Source organism: Narcine bancroftii, unplaced genomic scaffold, assembly GCF_036971445.1.
Source record: "Narcine bancroftii isolate sNarBan1 unplaced genomic scaffold, sNarBan1.hap1 Scaffold_76, whole genome shotgun sequence".
Taxonomy (NCBI): Eukaryota; Metazoa; Chordata; class Chondrichthyes; order Torpediniformes; family Narcinidae; genus Narcine; species Narcine bancroftii.
Window position 1 is genome coordinate 43,165 of NW_027212265.1, and position 20,864 is coordinate 64,028.

The following is a 20,864-nucleotide window of genomic DNA, read 5'->3' on the forward strand; positions in this document are numbered from 1 at the left end:
TCACTGTATAACATGACGGTACAGTGTAACACTTGGGTACAGTACTGGTGGGTAGGGTATGTCACTGTGTAACACCGGGGACAGTGCTGGTGGAGACGGGACTGTCACTCTGTAACACGGGGGGACAGGTCTGTCACTGTGTAAGACGGGGGGACAGGTCTGTCACTGTGTAAGACGGGGGGACAGGTCTGTCACTGTGTAAGACGGGGGGACAGGTCTGTCACTGTGTAAGACGGGGGGACAGGTCTGTCACTGTGTAAGACGGGGGGACAGGTCTGTCACTGTGTAAGACGGGGGGACAGGTCTGTCACTGTGTAAGACGGGGGGACAGGTCTGTCACTGTGTAAGACGGGGGGACAGGTCTGTCACTGTGTAAGACGGGGGGACAGGTCTGTCACTGTGTAAGACGGGGGGACAGGTCTGTCACTGTGTAAGACGGGGGGACAGGTCTGTCACTGTGTAAGACGGGGGGACAGGTCTGTCACTGTGTAAGACGGGGGGACAGGTCTGTCACTGTGTAACACGGGGGGACAGTTCTGTCACTGTAACACGGGGGTACAGTACTGGTGGGGACTGGTCTGTCACTGTGTAACACTGGAGTACAGTACTGGTGGGGACGGACTGTCACTGTGTAACACTGGGGTATGGTACTGGTGGGGACAGGTCTGTTACTGTGTTACATGTGCGGACAGTTCTGTCACTGTGAAATACTGTGGAACAGTACTGGAGGGTCGGGTCTGTCACTGAGTAACACAAGAGTACAGTACTGGTGGAGACGGGTATGTCACTGTGTAACACCGGGGAGAGTAATGGTGGGCAAGGATCTGTCACTGTGTAACACCAGGGACATAACTGGTGGGGAGAGGCCTGTCACTGTGTTACACGTGGTGACGGGTCAGTCACTGTGTAACACTGGAGTACAGTACTGGTAGGGACGGGACTTTCACTGTGTAACACCGGGGACAGTACTGGTGGGGCCGGGACTGTCACTGTGTAACACTGTGGGACAGTACTGGTGGGTCGGGTCAGTCACTGTGTAGCAACGGGGTACAGTACTGGTGGGGTTGGTCTGTCAGGGGACAGTACTGGTGGGGGCGGGACTGTCACTGTGTAACATGAAGGTATAATACTGGTGGGGACGTGTCTGTCACTGTGTAAAACTAGGGTAGAGTACTGGTGGGGAAAGGACTGCAACAGTGTAACTCTGAGGTAGAGTATTGGTGGGACAGGACTGTCACTGTGTAACACTGGGGAACTGTACTGGTGGGGATGGGTCTGTCACTGTGTAACTCTTGGGGACAGTACTGGTGGGTCAGGACTGTCACTGTGTAACACTGGGGGACAGTACTGGTGGGGACGGGTCTGTCACTGTGTAACTCTTGGGGACAGTACTGGTGGGGAAAGGACTGCAACTGTGTAACACCGGGGTACAGTACTGGTGTGTAGGGTATGTCACTGTGTAACACCGGGGACACTACTGGTGGGGACGGGACTGTCACTGTGTAACACGGGGGGGCAGTTCTGTCATTGTGTAACAATGGGGGACAGTACCTGTGAGGACGGGTCTGTCACTGTATAACATGACGGTACAGTGTAACACTTGGGTACAGTACTGGTGGGTAGGGTATGTCACTCTGTAACACCGGGGGACAGGCCCGTCGCCGTGTAACACGGGGGGGACGGGCCCGTCGCCGTGTAACACGGGGGGGACGGGCCCGTCGCCGTGTAACACGGGGGGGACGGGCCCGTCGCCGTGGAACACGGGGGGACGGGCCCGTCGCCGTGGAACACGGGGGGACGGGCCCGTCGCCGTGGAACACGGGGGGACGGGCCCGTCGCCGTGGAACACGGGGGGACGGGCCCGTCGCCGTGGAACACGGGGGGACGGGCCCGTCGCCGTGGAACACGGGGGGACGGGCCCGTCGCCGTGGAACACGGGGGGACGGGCCCGTCGCCGTGGAACACGGGGGGACGGGCCCGTCGCCGTGGAACACGGGGGGACGGGCCCGTCGCCGTGGAACACGGGGGGACGGTACTGGTGGGGACGAGTCTGTCACTTTCTCACATGACAGCACAGTGTAACACTCGGGTACAGTACTGGTGGGGAAAGGACTGCAACTGTGTAACACCGGGGTACAGTACTGGTGTGTAGGGTATGTCACTGTGTAACACTGGGGACACTACTGGTGGGGACGGGACAGTCACTGTGTAACATGGGGGGGCAGTTCTGTCATTGTGTAACAATGGGGGACAGTACCTGTGAGGACAGGTCTGTCACTGTGTAACATGAAGGTATAGTACTGGTGGGGACGTGTCTGTCACTGTGTAACACTAGGGTACAGTACTGGTGGGGAAAGGACTGCAACTGTGTAACACCGGGGACAGTAATGGTGGGGACAGGACTGTCACTGTGTAACACTGGGGGACAGTAATGGTGGGGACAGGACTGTCACTGTGTAACACGGGGGTACAGTACTGGTGGGGATTGGTCTGTCACTGTGGAACACTTGGAGACAGTTCTGGAGGGGACAGGATTGTCACTGTGTAACACTGGGAGACAGTACTGGAGGGGACAGGATTGTCACTGTGTAACACTGGGGGCCAGTACTGGTGGAGACAGGACTGTCACTGTGTAACAGCGGGGACAGTACTGTTGGAGACAGGACTGTCACTGTGTAACACTGGGTGAACAGTACTGGTGGAGATGGGACTGTCACTCTGTAACACTGGGCTATGGTACTGGTGGGGACAGGTCTGTTACTGTGTTACATGTGCGGACAGTTCTGTCACTGTGTAATACTGTGGAACAGTACTGGAGGGTCGGGTCTGTCACTGTGTAACACAAGAGTACAGTACTGGTGGAGATGGGTATGTCACTGTGTAACACCGGGGAGAGTAATGATGGGCAAGGATCTGTCACTGTGTAACACCAGGGACAGTACTGGTGGGGAGAGGCTTGTCACTGTGTTACACGTGGTGACGGGTCTGTCACTGTGTAACACAAGGATACAGTAATGGTGGTGACGGGTCAGTCACTGTGTAACACTGGAGTACAGTACTGGTGAGGACGGGTCTGTTACTTTGTAACACGGGGGGACAGTACTGGTGGGGACGGGTCTGTCACTGTGTAACTCTTGGGGACAGTACTGGTGTGTCAGGACTGTCACTGTGTAACACTGGGGGACAGTACTGGTGGGGACGGGACTTTCACTGTGTAACACCGGGTGCAGTACTGGTGGGTCGGGTCAGTCACTGTGTAGCAACGGGGTACAGTACTGGTGGGGTTGGTCTGTCAGGGGATAGTACTGGTGGGGACGGGACTGTCACTGTGTAACACGGGGGGACAGTTCTGTCATTGTGTAACACTGGGGGACAGTACCTGTGAGGACGGGTCTGTCACTGTGTAACATGAAGGTATAGTACTGGTGGGGACGTGTCTGTCACTGTGTAACACTAGGGTTGAGTACTGGTGGGGAAAGGACTGCAACTGTGTAACTCCGAGGTAGAGTATTGGTGGGACAGGACTGTCACTGTGTAACACTGGGGAACTGTACTGGTGGGGACGAGTCTGTCACTGTGTAACACCGGGGAAAGAACTGTTGGGTCAGGTCAGTCACTGTGTAGCAACGGGGTACAGTACTGGTGGGGTTGGTCTGTCACTGTGTAACACTGGGGACAGTACTGGTAAGGACAGGTCGGTCACTGTGTAACACTGGAGGACAGTACTGGTGGGGACGTGTCTGTCAGGGGACAGTACTGGTGGGGGCGGGACTGTCACTGTGTAACACTGGGGGACAGTACTGGTGTGGAAAGGACTGCAACTGTGTAACACCGGGGTACAGTATTGGTGGGACAGGACTGTCACTGTGTAACACTGGGGAACTGTACTGATGGGGACGGGTCTGTCTCTGTAACACTGGGGGACAGTACTGGTGGGGACGAGTCTGTCACTGTGTAACTCTGGGGGACAGTACTGGTGGGCCAGGACTGTCACTGCGTAACACTGGGGGACAGTACTGGTGGGTCGGGTCAGTCACTGTGTAGCAACGGGGTACAGTACTGGTGGGGACGGGACTGTCACTGTGTAACACTGTGGGACAGTACTGGTGGGTCGGGTCAGTCACTGTGTAGCAACGGGGTACAGTACTGGTGGGGTTGGTCTGTCAGGGGACAGTACTGGTGGGGGCGGGACTGTCACTGTGTAACATGAAGGTATAATACTGGTGGGGACGTGTCTGTCACTGTGTAAAACTAGGGTAGAGTACTGGTGGGGAAAGGACTGCAACAGTGTAACTCTGAGGTAGAGTATTGGTGGGACAGGACTGTCACTGTGTAACACTGGGGAACTGTACTGGTGGGGATGGGTCTGTCACTGTGTAACTCTTGGGGACAGTACTGGTGGGTCAGGACTGTCACTGTGTAACACTGGGGGACAGTACTGGTGGGGACGGGTCTGTCACTGTGTAACTCTTGGGGACAGTACTGGTGGGTCAGGACTGTCACTGTGTAACACTGGGGGACAGTACTGGTGGGGACGGGTCTGTCACTGTGCAACTCTTGGGGACAGTACTGGTGGGGAAAGGACTGCAACTGTGTAACACCGGGGTACAGTACTGGTGTGTAGGGTATGTCACTGTGTAACACCGGGGACACTACTGGTGGGGACGGGACTGTCACTGTGTAACACGGGGGGGCAGTTCTGTCATTGTGTAACAATGGGGGACAGTACCTGTGAGGACGGGTCTGTCACTGTATAACATGACGGTACAGTGTAACACTTGGGTACAGTACTGGTGGGTAGGGTATGTCACTCTGTAACACCGGGGGACAGGCCCGTCGCCGTGTAACACGGGGGGGACGGGCCCGTCGCCGTGTAACACGGGGGGGACGGGCCCGTCGCCGTGTAACACGGGGGGGACGGGCCCGTCGCCGTGGAACACGGGGGGGACGGGCCCGTCGCCGTGGAACACGGGGGGGACGGGCCCGTCGCCGTGGAACACGGGGGGGACGGGCCCGTCGCCGTGGAACACGGGGGGGACGGGCCCGTCGCCGTGGAACACGGGGGGACGGGCCCGTCGCCGTGGAACACGGGGGGACGGGCCCGTCGCCGTGGAACACGGGGGGACGGGCCCGTCGCCGTGGAACACGGGGGGACGGGCCCGTCGCCGTGGAACACGGGGGGACGGGCCCGTCGCCGTGGAACACGGGGGGACGGGCCCGTCGCCGTGGAACACGGGGGGACGGGCCCGTCGCCGTGGAACACGGGGGGACGGGCCCGTCGCCGTGGAACACGGGGGGACGGTACTGGTGGGGACCAGTCTGTCACTTTCTCACATGACAGCACAGTGTAACACTCGGGTACAGTACTGGTGGGGAAAGGACTGCAACTGTGTAACACCGGGGTACAGTACTGGTGTGTAGGGTATGTCACTGTGTAACACTGGGGACACTACTGGTGGGGACGGGACAGTCACTGTGTAACATGGGGGGGCAGTTCTGTCATTGTGTAACAATGGGGGACAGTACCTGTGAGGACAGGTCTGTCACTGTGTAACATGAAGGTATAGTACTGGTGGGGACGTGTCTGTCACTGTGTAACACTAGGGTACAGTACTGGTGGGGAAAGGACTGCAACTGTGTAACACCGGGGACAGTAATGGTGGGGACAGGACTGTCACTGTGTAACACTGGGGGACAGTAATGGTGGGGACAGGACTGTCACTGTGTAACACGGGGGTACAGTACTGGTGGGGATTGGTCTGTCACTGTGGAACACTTGGAGACAGTTCTGGAGGGGACAGGATTGTCACTGTGTAACACTGGGGGCCAATACTGGTGGAGACAGGACTGTCACTGTGTAACACTGGGGGACAGTAATGGTGGGGATAGGACTGTCACTGTGTAACACGGGGGTACAGTACTGGTGGGGATTGGTCTGTCACTGTGGAACACTTGGAGACAGTTCTGGAGGGGACAGGATTGTCACTGTGTAACACTGGGAGACAGTACTGGAGGGGACAGGATTGTCACTGTGTAACACTGGGGGCCAGTACTGGTGGAGACAGGACTGTCACTGTGTAACAGCGGGGACAGTACTGTTGGAGACAGGACTGTCACTGTGTAACACTGGGTGAACAGTACTGGTGGAGATGGGACTGTCACTCTGTAACACTGGGCTATGGTACTGGTGGGGACAGGTCTGTTACTGTGTTACATGTGCGGACAGTTCTGTCACTGTGTAATACTGTGGAACAGTACTGGAGGGTCGGGTCTGTCACTGTGTAACACAAGAGTACAGTACTGGTGGAGATGGGTATGTCACTGTGTAACACCGGGGAGAGTAATGATGGGCAAGGATCTGTCACTGTGTAACACCAGGGACAGTACTGGTGGGGAGAGGCTTGTCACTGTGTTACACGTGGTGACGGGTCTGTCACTGTGTAACACAAGGATACAGTAATGGTGGTGACGGGTCAGTCACTGTGTAACACTGGAGTACAGTACTGGTGAGGACGGGTCTGTTACTTTGTAACACGGGGGGACAGTACTGGTGGGGACGGGTCTGTCACTGTGTAACTCTTGGGGACAGTACTGGTGGGTCAGGACTGTCACTGTGTAACACTGGGGGACAGTACTGGTGGGGACGGGACTTTCACTGTGTAACACCGGGTGCACTACTGGTGGGTCGGGTCAGTCACTGTGTAGCAACGGGGTACAGTACTGGTGGGGTTGGTCTGTCAGGGGATAGTACTGGTGGGGACGGGACTGTCACTGTGTAACACGGGGGGACAGTTCTGTCATTGTGTAACACTGGGGGACAGTACCTGTGAGGACGGGTCTGTCACTGTGTAACATGAAGGTATAGTACTGGTGGGGACGTGTCTGTCACTGTGTAACACTAGGGTTGAGTACTGGTGGGGAAAGGACTGCAACTGTGTAACTCCGAGGTAGAGTATTGGTGGGACAGGACTGTCACTGTGTAACACTGGGGAACTGTACTGGTGGGGACGAGTCTGTCACTGTGTAACACCGGGGAAAGAACTGTTGGGTCAGGTCAGTCACTGTGTAGCAACGGGGTACAGTACTGGTGGGGTTGGTCTGTCACTGTGTAACACTGGGGACAGTACTGGTAAGGACAGGTCGGTCACTGTGTAACACTGGAGGACAGTACTGGTGGGGACGTGTCTGTCAGGGGACAGTACTGGTGGGGGCGGGACTGTCACTGTGTAACACTGGGGGACAGTACTGGTGTGGTAAGGACTGCAACTGTGTAACACCGGGGTACAGTATTGGTGGGACAGGACTGTCACTGTGTAACACTGGGGAACTGTACTGATGGGGACGGGTCTGTCTCTGTAACACTGGGGGACAGTACTGGTGGGGACGTGTCTGTCACTGTGTAACTCTGGGGGACAGTACTGGTGGGCCAGGACTGTCACTGCGTAACACTGGGGGACAGTACTGGTGGGTCGGGTCAGTCACTGTGTAGCAACGGGGTACAGTACTGGTGGGGACGGGACTGTCACTGTGTAACACTGTGGGACAGTACTGGTGGGTCGGGTCAGTCACTGTGTAGCAACGGGGTACAGTGTCGGTGGGGTTGGTCTGTCAGGGGATAGTACTGGTGGGGACGGGACTGTCACTCTGTAACACGGGGGGACAGTTCTGTCATTGTGTAACACTGGGGGACAGTACCTGTGTGGATGTGTCTGTCACTGTGTAACACTAGGGTAGAGTACTGGTGGGGAAAGGACTGCAACTGTGTAACTCCGAGGTAGAGTATTGGTGGGACAGGACTGTCACTGTGCAACACTGGGGAACTGTACTGGTGGGGACGGGTCTGTCACTGTGTAACACTGGGGGACAGTAATGGTGGGTCAGGACTGTCACTGTGTAACACTGGGGGACAGTACTGGTGGGGACGAGTCTGTCACTGTGTAACACCGGAGAAAGAACTAGTGGGTCGGGTTAGTCACTGTGTAGCAACGGGGTACAGTACTGGTGGGGTTGGTCTGTCACTGTGTAACACTGGGGACAGTACTGGTAAGGACAGGTGGTCACTGTGTAACACTGGAGGACAGTACTGGTGGGGGCAGGACTGTGACTGTGTAACACGGGGGGACAGGTCTGTGACTGTGTAACACGGGGGGACAGGCCTGTCACTGTGGAACACGGGGGGACAGGCCTGTCACTGTGGAACACGGGGGGACAGGCCTGTCACTGTGGAACACGGGGGGACAGGCCTGTCACTGTGGAACACGGGGGGACAGGCCTGTCACTGTGGAACACGGGGGGACAGGCCTGTCACTGTGGAACACGGGGGGACAGGCCTGTCACTGTGGAACACGGGGGGACAGGCCTGTCACTGTGGAACACGGGGGGACAGGCCTGTCACTGTGGAACACGGGGGGGACAGGCCTGTCACTGTGGAACACCGGGGGGACAGGCCTGTCACTGTGGAACACCGGGGGACAGGCCTGTCACTGTGGAACACCGGGGGACAGGCCTGTCACTGTGGATCACCGGGGGACGGTTCCGTCACTGTGGAACACGGGGGGACGGTTCCGTCACTGTGGAACACGGGGGGACGGTTCCGTCACTGTGGAACACGGGGGGACGGTTCCGTCACTGTGGAACACGGGGGGACGGTTCCGTCACTGTGGAACACGGGGGGACGGTTCCGTCACTGTGGAACACGGGGGGACGGTTCCGTCACTGTGGAACACGGGGGGACGGTTCCGTCACTGTGGAACACGGGGGGACGGTTCCGTCACTGTGGAACACGGGGGGACGGTTCCGTCACTGTGGAACACGGGGGGACAGTACTGGTGGGGACGGTTCCGTCACTGTGGAACACGGGGGGACAGTACTGGTGGGGACGGTTCCGTCACTGTGGAACACGGGGGGACAGTACTGGTGGGGACGGTTCCGTCACTGTGGAACACGGGGGGACAGTACTGGTGGGGACGGTTCCGTCACTGTGGAACACCGGGGACAGTACTGGTGGGGACAGGACCGTCACTGTGTAACAGCGGGGACAGTACTGGTGGAGACAAGACCGTCACTGTGTAACACTGGGCGACAGTACTGGTGTGGACGGGACTGTCACTCTGTAACACTGGGGTATGGTACTGGTGGGGACAGGTCTGTTACTGTGTTACATGTGCGGACAGTTCTGTCACTGTGTAATACTGTGGAACAGTACTGGAGAGTCGGGTCTGTCACTGAGTAACACAAGAGTACAGTACTGGTGGAGACGGGTATGTCACTATGTAACACCGGGGAGAGTAATGGTGGGCAAGGATCTGTCACTGTGTAACACCAGGGACAGTACTGGTGGGGAGAGGCCTGTCACTATGTTACATGTGGTGACGGGTCAGTCACTGTGTAACACTGGAGTACAGTGTTACTGTGTAACACGGGGGGACAGTACTGGTGGGGACGGGTCTGTCACTGTGTAACTCTGGGGGACAGTACTGGTGGGTCAGGACTGTCACTGTGTAACACTGGGGGACAGTACTGGTGGGGACGGGACTTTCACTGTGTAACACCGGGGACAGTATTGGTGGGGCCGGGACTGTCACTGCGTTACACTGAGGGACAGTACTGGTGGGTCGGGTCAGTCACTGTGTAGCAACGGGGTACAGTACTGGTGGGGTTGGTCTGTCAGGGGACAGTACTGGTGGGGGCGGGACTGTAACTGTTTAACACAGGGGGACAGTTCTGTCATTGTGTAACACTGGGGGACAGTACCTGTGAGGACGGGTCTGTCACTGTGTAACATGAAGGTATAATACTGGTGGGGACGTGTCTGTCACTGTGTAAAACTAGGGTAGAGTACTGGTGGGGAAAGGACTGCAACTGTGTAACTCTGAGGTAGAGTATTGGTGGGACAGGACTGTCACTGTGTAACACTGGGGAACTGTACTGGTGGGGATGGGTCTGTCACTGTGTAACACTGGGGGACAGTACTGGTGGGTCAGGACTGTCACTGTGTAACACTGGGGGACAGTACTGGTGGGGACGAGTCTGTCACTGTTTAACATGACGGCACAGTGTAACACTCGGGTACAGTACTGGTGGGGAAAGGACTGCAACTGTGTAACACCGGGGTACAGTAATGGTGGTGACGGGTCAGTCACTGTGTAACACTGGAGTACAGTACTGGTGAGGACGGGTCTGTTACTTTGTAACACGGGGGGACAGTACTGGTGGGGACGGGTCTGTCACTGTGTAACTCTTGGGGACAGTACTGGTGGGTCAGGACTGTCACTGTGTAACACTGGGGGACAGTACTGGTGGGGACGGGACTTTCACTGTGTAACACCGGGTGCACTACTGGTGGGTCGGGTCAGTCACTGTGTAGCAACGGGGTACAGTACTGGTGGGGTTGGTCTGTCAGGGGATAGTACTGGTGGGGACGGGACTGTCACTGTGTAACACGGGGGGACAGTTCTGTCATTGTGTAACACTGGGGGACAGTACCTGTGAGGACGGGTCTGTCACTGTGTAACATGAAGGTATAGTACTGGTGGGGACGTGTCTGTCCTTGTGTAACACTAGGGTAGAGTACTGGTGGGGAAAGGACTGCAACTGTGTAACTCCGAGGTAGAGTATTGGTGGGACAGGACTGTCACTGTGTAACACTGGGGAACTGTACTGGTGGGGACGAGTCTGTCACTGTGTAACACCGGGGAAAGAACTGTTGGGTCAGGTCAGTCACTGTGTAGCAACGGGGTACAGTACTGGTGGGGTTGGTCTGTCACTGTGTAACACTGGGGACAGTACTGGTAAGGACAGGTCGGTCACTGTGTAACACTGGAGGACAGTACTGGTGGGGACGTGTCTGTCAGGGGACAGTACTGGTGGGGGCGGGACTGTCACTGTGTAACACTGGGGAACTGTACTGGTGGGGATAGGTCTGTCACTGTGTAACACTGGGGGACAGTACTGGTGGGTCAGGACTGTCACTGTAACACTGGGGGACAGTACTGGTGGGGACGAGTCTGTCACTGTGTAACATGATGGCACAGTGTAACACTAGGGTACAGTACAGGTGGGGAAAGGACTGCATCTGTGTAACACCGGGGTACAGTACTGGTGTGTAGGGTATGTCACTGTGTAACACCGGGGTACAGTACTGGTGGGTAGGGTCAGTCACTGTGTAGCAACGGGGTACAGTACTGGTGGGGTTGGTCTGTCAGGGGACAATACTGGTGGGGACGGGACTGTCACTGCGTAACACTAGGGGACAGTTCTGTCATTGTGTAACACTGGGGGACAGTACCTGTGAGGACGGGTCTGTCACTGTGTAACATGAAGGTATAGTACTGGTGGGGACGTGTCTGTCACTGTGTAACACTAGGGTACGGTGCTGGTGTGGAAAGGACTGCAACTGTGTAACACCGGGGTACAGTGTTGGTGGGACAGGACTGTCACTGTGTAACACTGGCGAACTGTACTGATGGGGACGGGTCTGTCTCTGTAACACTGGGGGACAGTACTGGTGGGTCGGGTCAGTCACTGTGTAGCAACGGGGTACAGTACTGGTGGGGACGGGACTGTCACTGCGTAACACTGTGGGACAGTACTGGTGGGTCGGGTCAGTCACTGTGTAGCAACGGGGTACAGTGTCGGTGGGGTTGGTCTGTCAGGGGATAGTACTGGTGGGGACGGGACTGTCACTCTGTAACACGGGGGGACAGTTCTGTCATTGTGTAACACTGGGGGACAGTACCTGTGTGGACGTGTCTGTCACTGTGTAACATGAAGGTATAATACTGGTGGGGATGTGTCTGTCACTGTGTAACACTAGGGTAGAGTACTGGTGGGGAAAGGACTGCAACTGTGTAACTCCGAGGTAGAGTATTGGTGGGACAGGACTGTCACTGTGCAACACTGGGGAACTGTACTGGTGGGGACGGGTCTGTCACTGTGTAACACTGGGGGACAGTAATGGTGGGTCAGGACTGTCACTGTGTAACACTGGGGGACAGTACTGGTGGGGACGAGTCTGTCACTGTGTAACACCGGAGAAAGAACTAGTGGGTCGGGTTAGTCACTGTGTAGCAACGGGGTACAGTACTGGTGGGGTTGGTCTGTCACTGTGTAACACTGGGGACAGTACTGGTAAGGACAGGTGGTCACTGTGTAACACTGGAGGACAGTACTGGTGGGGGCAGGACTGTGACTGTGTAACACGGGGGGACAGGTCTGTCACTGTGTAACACGGGGGGACAGGCCTGTCACTGTGGAACACGGGGGGACAGGCCTGTCACTGTGGAACACGGGGGGACAGGCCTGTCACTGTGGAACACGGGGGGACAGGCCTGTCACTGTGGAACACGGGGGGACAGGCCTGTCACTGTGGAACACGGGGGGACAGGCCTGTCACTGTGGAACACGGGGGGACAGGCCTGTGTCACTGTGGAACACGGGGGGACAGGCCTGTCACTGTGGAACACGGGGGGACAGGCCTGTGTCACTGTGGAACACGGGGGGACAGGCCTGTCACTGTGGAACACCGGGGGACAGGCCTGTCACTGTGGAACACGGGGGGACAGGCCTGTCACTGTGGAACACGGGGGGGACAGGCCTGTCACTGTGGAACACGGGGGGACAGGCCTGTCACTGTGGAACACCGGGGGACAGGCCTGTCACTGTGGAACACGGGGGGACAGGCCTGTCACTGTGGAACACGGGGGGACAGGCCTGTCACTGTGGAACACGGGGGGACAGGCCTGTCACTGTGGAACACGGGGGGACAGGCCTGTCACTGTGGAACACGGGGGATGGGTCTGTCACTGTGTAACTCTGGGGGACAGTACTGGTGGGCCAGGACTGTCACTGCGTAACACTGGGGGACAGTACTGGTGGGTCGGGTCAGTCACTGTGTAGCAACGGGGTACAGTACTGGTGGGGACGGGACTGTCACTGCGTAACACTGTGGGACAGTACTGGTGGGTCGGGTCAGTCACTGTGTAGCAACGGGGTACAGTGTCGGTGGGGTTGGTCTGTCAGGGGATAGTACTGGTGGGGACGGGACTGTCACTGTGTAACATGAAGGTATAATACTGGTGGGGATGTGTCTGTCACTGTGTAACACTAGGGTAGAGTACTGGTGGGGAAAGGACTGCAACTGTGTAACTCCGAGGTAGAGTATTGGTGGGACAGGACTGTCACTGTGCAACACTGGGGAACTGTACTGGTGGGGACGGGTCTGTCACTGTGTAACACTGGGGGACAGTAATGGTGGGTCAGGACTGTCACTGTGTAACACTGGGGGACAGTACTGGTGGGGACGAGTCTGTCACTGTGTAACACCGGAGAAAGAACTAGTGGGTCGGGTTAGTCACTGTGTAGCAACGGGGTCCAGTACTGGTGGGGTTGGTCTGTCACTGTGTAACACTGGGGACAGTACTGGTAAGGACAGGTGGTCACTGTGTAACACTGGAGGACAGTACTGGTGGGGGCAGGACTGTGACTGTGTAACACGGGGGGACAGGTCTGTGACTGTGTAACACGGGGGGACAGGTCTGTCACTGTGGAACACGGGGGGACAGGTCTGTCACTGTGGAACACGGGGGGACAGGCCTGTCACTGTGGAACACGGGGGGGCAGGCCTGTCACTGTGGAACACGGGGGGGCAGGCCTGTCACTGTGGAACACGGGGGGACAGGCCTGTCACTGTGGAACACCGGGGGGACAGGCCTGTCACTGTGGAACACGGGGGGACAGGCCTGTCACTGTGGAACACCGGGGGACAGGCCTGTCACTGTGGAACACCGGGGGACAGGCCTGTCACTGTGGAACACGGGGGGACAGGCCTGTCACTGTGGAACACGGGGGGACAGGCCTGTCACTGTGGAACACGGGGGGACAGGCCTGTCACTGTGGAACACGGGGGGACAGGCCTGTCACTGTGGAACACGGGGGGACAGGCCTGTCACTGTGGAACACGGGGGGACAGGCCTGTCACTGTGGAACACGGGGGGACAGGCCTGTCACTGTGGAACACGGGGGGACAGGCCTGTCACTGTGGAACACGGGGGGACAGGCCTGTCACTGTGGAACACGGGGGACGGGTCTGTCACTGTGTAACTCTGGGGGACAGTACTGGTGGGCCAGGACTGTCACTGCGTAACACTGGGGGACAGTACTGGTGGGTCGGGTCAGTCACTGTGTTGCAACGGGGTACAGTACTGGTGGGGACGGGACTGTCACTGTGTAACACTGTGGGACAGTACTGGTGGGTCGGGTCAGTCACTGTGTAGCAACGGGGTACAGTACTGGTGGGGACGGGACTGTCACTGTGTAACACTGTGGGACAGTACTGGTGGGTCGGGTCAGTCACTGTGTAGCAACGGGGTACAGTGTCGGTGGGGTTGGTCTGTCAGGGGATAGTACTGGTGGGGACGGGACTGTCACTCTGTAACACGGGGGGACAGTTCTGTCATTGTGTAACACTGGGGGACAGTACCTGTGTGGACGGGTCTGTCACTGTGTAACATGAAGGTATAATACTGGTGGGGATGTGTCTGTCACTGTGTAACACTAGGGTAGAGTACTGGTGGGGAAAGGACTGCAACTGTGTAACTCCGAGGTAGAGTATTGGTGGGACAGGACTGTCACTGTGCAACACTGGGGAACTGTACTGGTGGGGACGGGTCTGTCACTGTGTAACACTGGGGGACAGTAATGGTGGGTCAGGACTGTCACTGCGTAACACTGGGGGACAGTACTGGTGGGTCGGGTCAGTCACTGTGTAGCAACGGGGTACAGTACTGGTGGGGACGGGACTGTCACTGCGTAACACTGTGGGACAGTACTGGTTGGTCGGTTCAGTCACTGTGTAGCAACGGGGTACAGTGTCGGTGGGGTTGGTCTGTCAGGGGATAGTACTGGTGGGGACGGGACTGTCACTCTGTAACACGGGGGGACAGTTCTGTCATTGTGTAACACTGGGGGACAGTACCTGTGTGGACGGGTCTGTCACTGTGTAACATGAAGGTATAATACTGGTGGGGATGTGTCTGTCACTGTGTAACACTAGGGTAGAGTACTGGTGGGGAAAGGACTGCAACTGTGTAACTCCGAGGTAGAGTATTGGTGGGACAGGACTGTCACTGTGCAACACTGGGGAACTGTACTGGTGGGGACGGGTCTGTCACTGTGTAACACTGGGGGACAGTAATGGTGGGTCAGGACTGTCACTGTGTAACACTGGGGGACAGCACTGGTGGGGACGAGTCTGTCACTGTGTAACACCGGAGAAAGAACTAGTGGGTCGGGTTAGTCACTGTGTAGCAACGGGGTACAGTACTGGTGGGGTTGGTCTGTCACTGTGTAACACTGGGGACAGTACTGGTAAGGACAGGTGGTCACTGTGTAACACTGGAGGACAGTACTGGTGGGGGCAGGACTGTGACTGTGTAACACGGGGGGACAGGTCTGTCACTGTGGAACACGGGGGGACAGGTCTGTCACTGTGGAACACGGGGGGACAGGCCTGTCACTGTGGAACACGGGGGGACAGGCCTGTCACTGTGGAACACGGGGGGACAGGCCTGTCACTGTGGAACACGGGAGGACAGGCCTGTCACTGTGGAACACCGGGGGACAGGCCTGTCACTGTGGAACACGGGGGGACAGGCCTGTCACTGTGGAACACGGGGGGACAGGCCTGTCACTGTGGAACACGGGGGGACAGGCCTGTCACTGTGGAACACGGGGGGACAGGCCTGTCACTGTGGAACACGGGGGGACAGGCCTGTCACTGTGGAACACGGGGGGACAGGCCTGTCACTGTGGAACACGGGGGGACAGGCCTGTCACTGTGGAACACGGGGGGACAGGCCTGTCACTGTGGAACACGGGGGGACAGGCCTGTCACTGTGGAACACGGGGGGACCGTACTGGTGGGGATGGGTCTGTCACTGTGGAACACGGGGGGACCGTACTGGTGGGGATGGGTCTGTCACTGTGGAACACGGGGGGGACCGTACTGGTGGGGATGGGTCTGTCACTGTGGAACACGGGGGGACCGTACTGGTGGGGATGGGTCTGTCACTGTGGAACACGGGGGGACCGTACTGGTGGGGATGGGTCTGTCACTGTGGAACACGGGGGGACCGTACTGGTGGGGATGGGTCTGTCACTGTGGAACACGGGGGGACCGTACTGGTGGGGATGGTCTGTCACTGTGGAACACGGGGGGACAGTACTGGTGGGCAGTACTGGTGGGGACAGGACTGTCACTGTATAACACTGGGGACAATACTGGTGGGGACGGGTCTGTCACTGTATAACACGGGGGGACAGTTCTGCCACTGTGTAACACGGGGGGACAGTTCTGCCACTGTGTAACACGGGGGGACAGTACTGGTGGGGATGGGTCTGTCACTGTGGAACACGGGGGGACAGTACTGGTGGGGATGTGTCTGTCACTGTGGAACACGGGGGGACAGTACTGGTGGGGACAGGACTGTCACTGTATAACACTGGGGACAATACTGGTGGGGACGGGTCTGTCACTGTGTAACACGGGGGGACAGTTCTGTCACTGTAACACGGGGGGACAGTTCTGTCACTGTAACACGGGGGGACAGTTCTGTCACAGTGTAACACGGGGGGACAGTTCTGTCACAGTGTAACACGGGGGACAGTTCTGTCACAGTGTAACACGGGGGGACAGTTCTGTCACAGTGTAACACGGGGGGACAGTTCTGTCACAGTGTAACACGGGGGTACAGTACAGGTGGGGATCGGTCTGTCACTGTGTAACACCGGGGACAGTAATGGTGGGGACAGGACTGTCACTGTGTAACACGGGGGTACAGTACTGGTGGGGATTGGTCTGTCACTGTGTAACACCGGGGACAGTAATGGTGGGGACAGGACTGTCACTGTGTAACATGGGGGTACAGTACTGGTGGGGACGGACTGTCACTGTGTAACACCGGGGACAGTTATGGTGGGGACAGGACTGTCACTGTGTAACTCTGATGGACAGTATTGGTGGGGATTGGTCTGTCACTGTGGAACACGGGGGGACAGGCCTGTCACTGTGGAACACGGGGGGACAGGCCTGTCACTGTGGAACACGGGGGGACAGTTCCGTCACTGTGGAACACGGGGGGACAGTTCCGTCACTGTGGAACACGGGGGGACAGTTCCGTCACTGTGGAACACGGGGGGACAGTTCCGTCACTGTGGAACAAGGGGGGACAGTTCCGTCACTGTGGAACACGGGGGGACAGTTCCGTCACTGTGGAACACGGGGGGACAGGTCCGTCACTGTGGAACACGGGGGGACAGGTCCGTCACTGTGGAACACGGGGGGACAGTTCCGTCACTGTGGAACACGGGGGGACAGTTCCGTCACTGTGGAACACGGGGGGACAGTTCCGTCACTGTGGAACACGGGGGGACAGTTCCGTCACTGTGGAACACGGGGGGGACAGTTCCGTCACTGTGGAACACGGGGGGACAGTTCCGTCACTGTGGAACACGGGGGGACAGTTCCGTCACTGTGGAACACGGGGGGACAGTTCCGTCACTGTGGAACACGGGGGGACAGTTCCGTCACTGTGGAACACGGGGGGACAGTTCCGTCACTGTGGAACACGGGGGGACAGTTCCGTCACTGTGGAACACGGGGGGACAGGTCCGTCACTGTGGAACACGGGGGGACAGGTCCGTCACTGTGGAACACGGGGGGACAGTTCCGTCACTGTGGAACACGGGGGGACAGTTCCGTCACTGTGGAACACGGGGGGACAGTTCCGTCACTGTGGAACACGGGGGGACAGTTCCGTCACTGTGGAACACGGGGGGACAGTTCCGTCACTGTGGAACACGGGGGGACAGTTCCGTCACTGTGGAACCCGGGGGACAGTTCCGTCACTGTGTAACCCGGGGGTCAGTTCCGTCACTGTGGAACACGGGGGGACAGTTCCGTCACTGTGGAACTCGGGGGGACAGTTCCGTCACTGTGGAACTCGGGGGGACAGTTCCGTCACTGTGGAACACGGGGGGACAGTTCTGGTGGGGACAGGACTGTCACTGTGTAACACTGGGGGTACAGTACTGGTGGGGACTGGTCTGTCACTGTGTAACACTGGAGTACAGTACTGGTGGGGACAGGACTGTCACTGTGTAACAGCGGGGACAGTACTGGTGGAGACAAGACGGTCACTCTGTAACACTGGGGTATGGTACTGGTGGGGACAGGTCTGTTACTGTGTTACATGTGCGGACAGTTCTGTCACTGTGAAATACTGTGGAACAGTACTGGAGGGTCGGGTCTGTCACTGAGTAACACAAGAGTACAGTACTGGTGGAGACGGGTATGTCACTGTGTAATACCGGGGAGAGTAATGGTGGGCAAGGATCTGTCACTGTGTAACACCAGGGACAGTACTGGTGGGGAGAGGCCTGTCACTATGTTACACGTGGTGACGGGTCAGTCACTGTGTAACACTGGAGTACAGTGTTACTGTGTAACACGGGGGGACAGTACTGGTGGGGACGGGTCTGTCACTGTGTAACTCTGGGGGACAGTACTGGTGGGTCAGGACTGTCACTGTGTAACACCGGGGAAAGAACTGGTGGGTCGGGTCAGTCACTGTGTAGCAACGGGGTACAGTACTGGTGGGGTTGGTCTGTGACTGTGTAACACTGGGGACAGTACTGGTAAGGACAGGTCGGTCACTGTGTAACACTGGAGGACAGTACTGGTGGGGACGGGTGTGTCAGGGGACAGTACTGGTGGGGGCGGGACTATAACTGTGTAACACAGGGGGACAGTTCTGTCATTGTGTAACACTGGGGGACAGTACCTGTGAGGACGGGTCTGTCACTGTGTAACATGAAGGTATAATACTGGTGGGGACGTGTCTGTCACTGTGTAAAACTGGGGTAGAGTAATGGTGGGGAAAGGATTGCAACTGTGTAACTCTGAGGTAGAGTATTGGTGGGACAGGACTGTCACTGTGTAACACTGGGGAACTGTACTGGAGGGTCGGGTCTGTCACTGTGTAACACAAGAGTACAGTACTGGTGGAGTCGGGTATGTCACTGTGTAACACCGGGGAGAGTAATGATGGGCAAGGATCTGTCACTGTGTAACACCAGGGACAGTACTGGTGGGGAGAGGCTTGTCACTGTGTTACACGTGGTGACGGGTCTGTCACTGTGTAACACAAGGATACAGTAGTGGTGGTGACGGGTCAGTCACTGTGTAACACTGGAGTACAGTACTGGTGAGGACGGGTCTGTTACTTTGTAACACGGGGGAACAGTACTGGTGGGGACGGGTCTGTCACTGTGTAACTCTTGGGGACAGTACTGGTGGGTCAGGACTGTCACTGTGTAACACTGGGGGACAGTACTGGTGGGGACGGGACTTTCACTGTGTAACACCGGGTGCAGTACTGGTGGGTCGGGTCAGTCACTGTGTAGCAACGGGGTACAGTACTGGTGGGGTTGGTCTGTCAGGGGATAGTACTGGTGGGGACGGGACTGTCACTGTGTAACACGGGGGGACAGTTCTGTCATTGTGTAACACTGGGGGACAGTACCTGTGAGGACGGGTCTGTCACTGTGTAACATGAAGGTATAGTACTGGTGGGGACGTGTCTGTCACTGTGTAACACTAGGGTAGAGTACTGGTGGGGAAAGGACTGCAACTGTGTAACTCCGAGGTAGAGTATTGGTGGGACAGGACTGTCACTGTGTAACACTGGGGAACTGTACTGGTGGGGACGAGTCTGTCACTGTGTAACACCGGGGAAAGAACTGTTGGGTCAGGTCAGTCACTGTGTAGCAACGGGGTACAGTACTGGTGGGGTTGGTCTGTCACTGTTTAACACTGGGGACAGTACTGGTAAGGACAGGTCGGTCACTGTGTAACACTGGAGGACAGTACTGGTGGGGACGTGTCTGTCAGGGGACAGTACTGGTTGGGGCGGGACTGTCACTGTGTAACACTGGGGAACTGTACTGGTGGGGACGTGTCTGTCACTGTGTAACACTAGGGTAGAGTACTGGTGGGGAAAGGACTGCAACTGTGTAACTCCGAGGTAGAGTATTGGTGGGACAGGACTGTCACTGTGTAACACTGGGGAACTGTACTGGTGAGGATGTGTCTGTCATTGTGTAACACTAGGGTAGAGTACTGGTGGGGAAAGGACTGCAACTGTGTAACATGACGGTACAGTGTAACACTAGGGTACAGTACTGGTGGGGAAAGGACTGCAACTGTGTAACACCGGGGTACAGTACTGGTGTGTAGGGTATGTCACTGTGTAACACCGGGGACACTACTGGTGGGGACGGGTCTGTCACTGTGTAATACTGGGGTATAGTACTGGTAGGGACGGGTCCGTCACTGTGAACCACCGGGGGACAGTAATGGTAGGGACGGGTCCGTCACTGTGATTCCTTCCCTCTCTTGTCTGTTGATGCTGTTTGTCTTTCTCTTGCAGCAGAACCACAACACCTGAGTGTCTGAACCCTCAACTTGTGGAACTCTTTCTGGAAAACACCCAGGCTGTGGCACACAGCAGCGGAGCCAGGATGTGATCCCCTGCCACTGCCCTCCCCTCCCTCCACCCTCTCCCTCCCTCCACCCTCTCCCTCCCTTTCCCCCTCCCTCCCTTTCCCCCTCCTCTCTCCCTGCATCACTCTCCCTGCATCACTCTCCCTGCATCACTCTCCCTCCCTTTACCCCCTCCCACTCTCCCTCCAACCCCTCCCACTGTCTATCCGTCTATCCCTCCCTCCCCCTCTCTCAACCCTCCCCTTCTCTCTTTCCCTCCCTCCTCTCTCGCCACCTATCTCCCTCCCTTTCTCTCTCTCTTTTA

The 20,864-nt window shown here is 57.2% G+C and overlaps 1 protein-coding gene across 3 annotated transcripts in view; it reads left to right on the plus strand.

Moving 5' to 3' along the window:
* LOC138751146 (protein bicaudal D homolog 2-like) overlaps nucleotides 1-20,857 on the plus strand; it is a 51,848-nt gene extending 30,991 nt beyond the window's left edge. For 2 of the 3 annotated variants that reach the window (XM_069913208.1, XM_069913210.1), the window contains one exon: nucleotides 20,487-20,857. In XM_069913208.1, coding sequence (XP_069769309.1) covers nucleotides 20,487-20,504 — 18 coding nt within the window. In that variant the 3' untranslated portion in view covers nucleotides 20,505-20,857. The remainder of the gene's footprint in view (nucleotides 1-20,486) is intronic. The other variant, XM_069913209.1, reaches the window with a different exon arrangement.
* The last annotated feature ends 7 nt before the right edge of the window (nucleotides 20,858-20,864 follow it).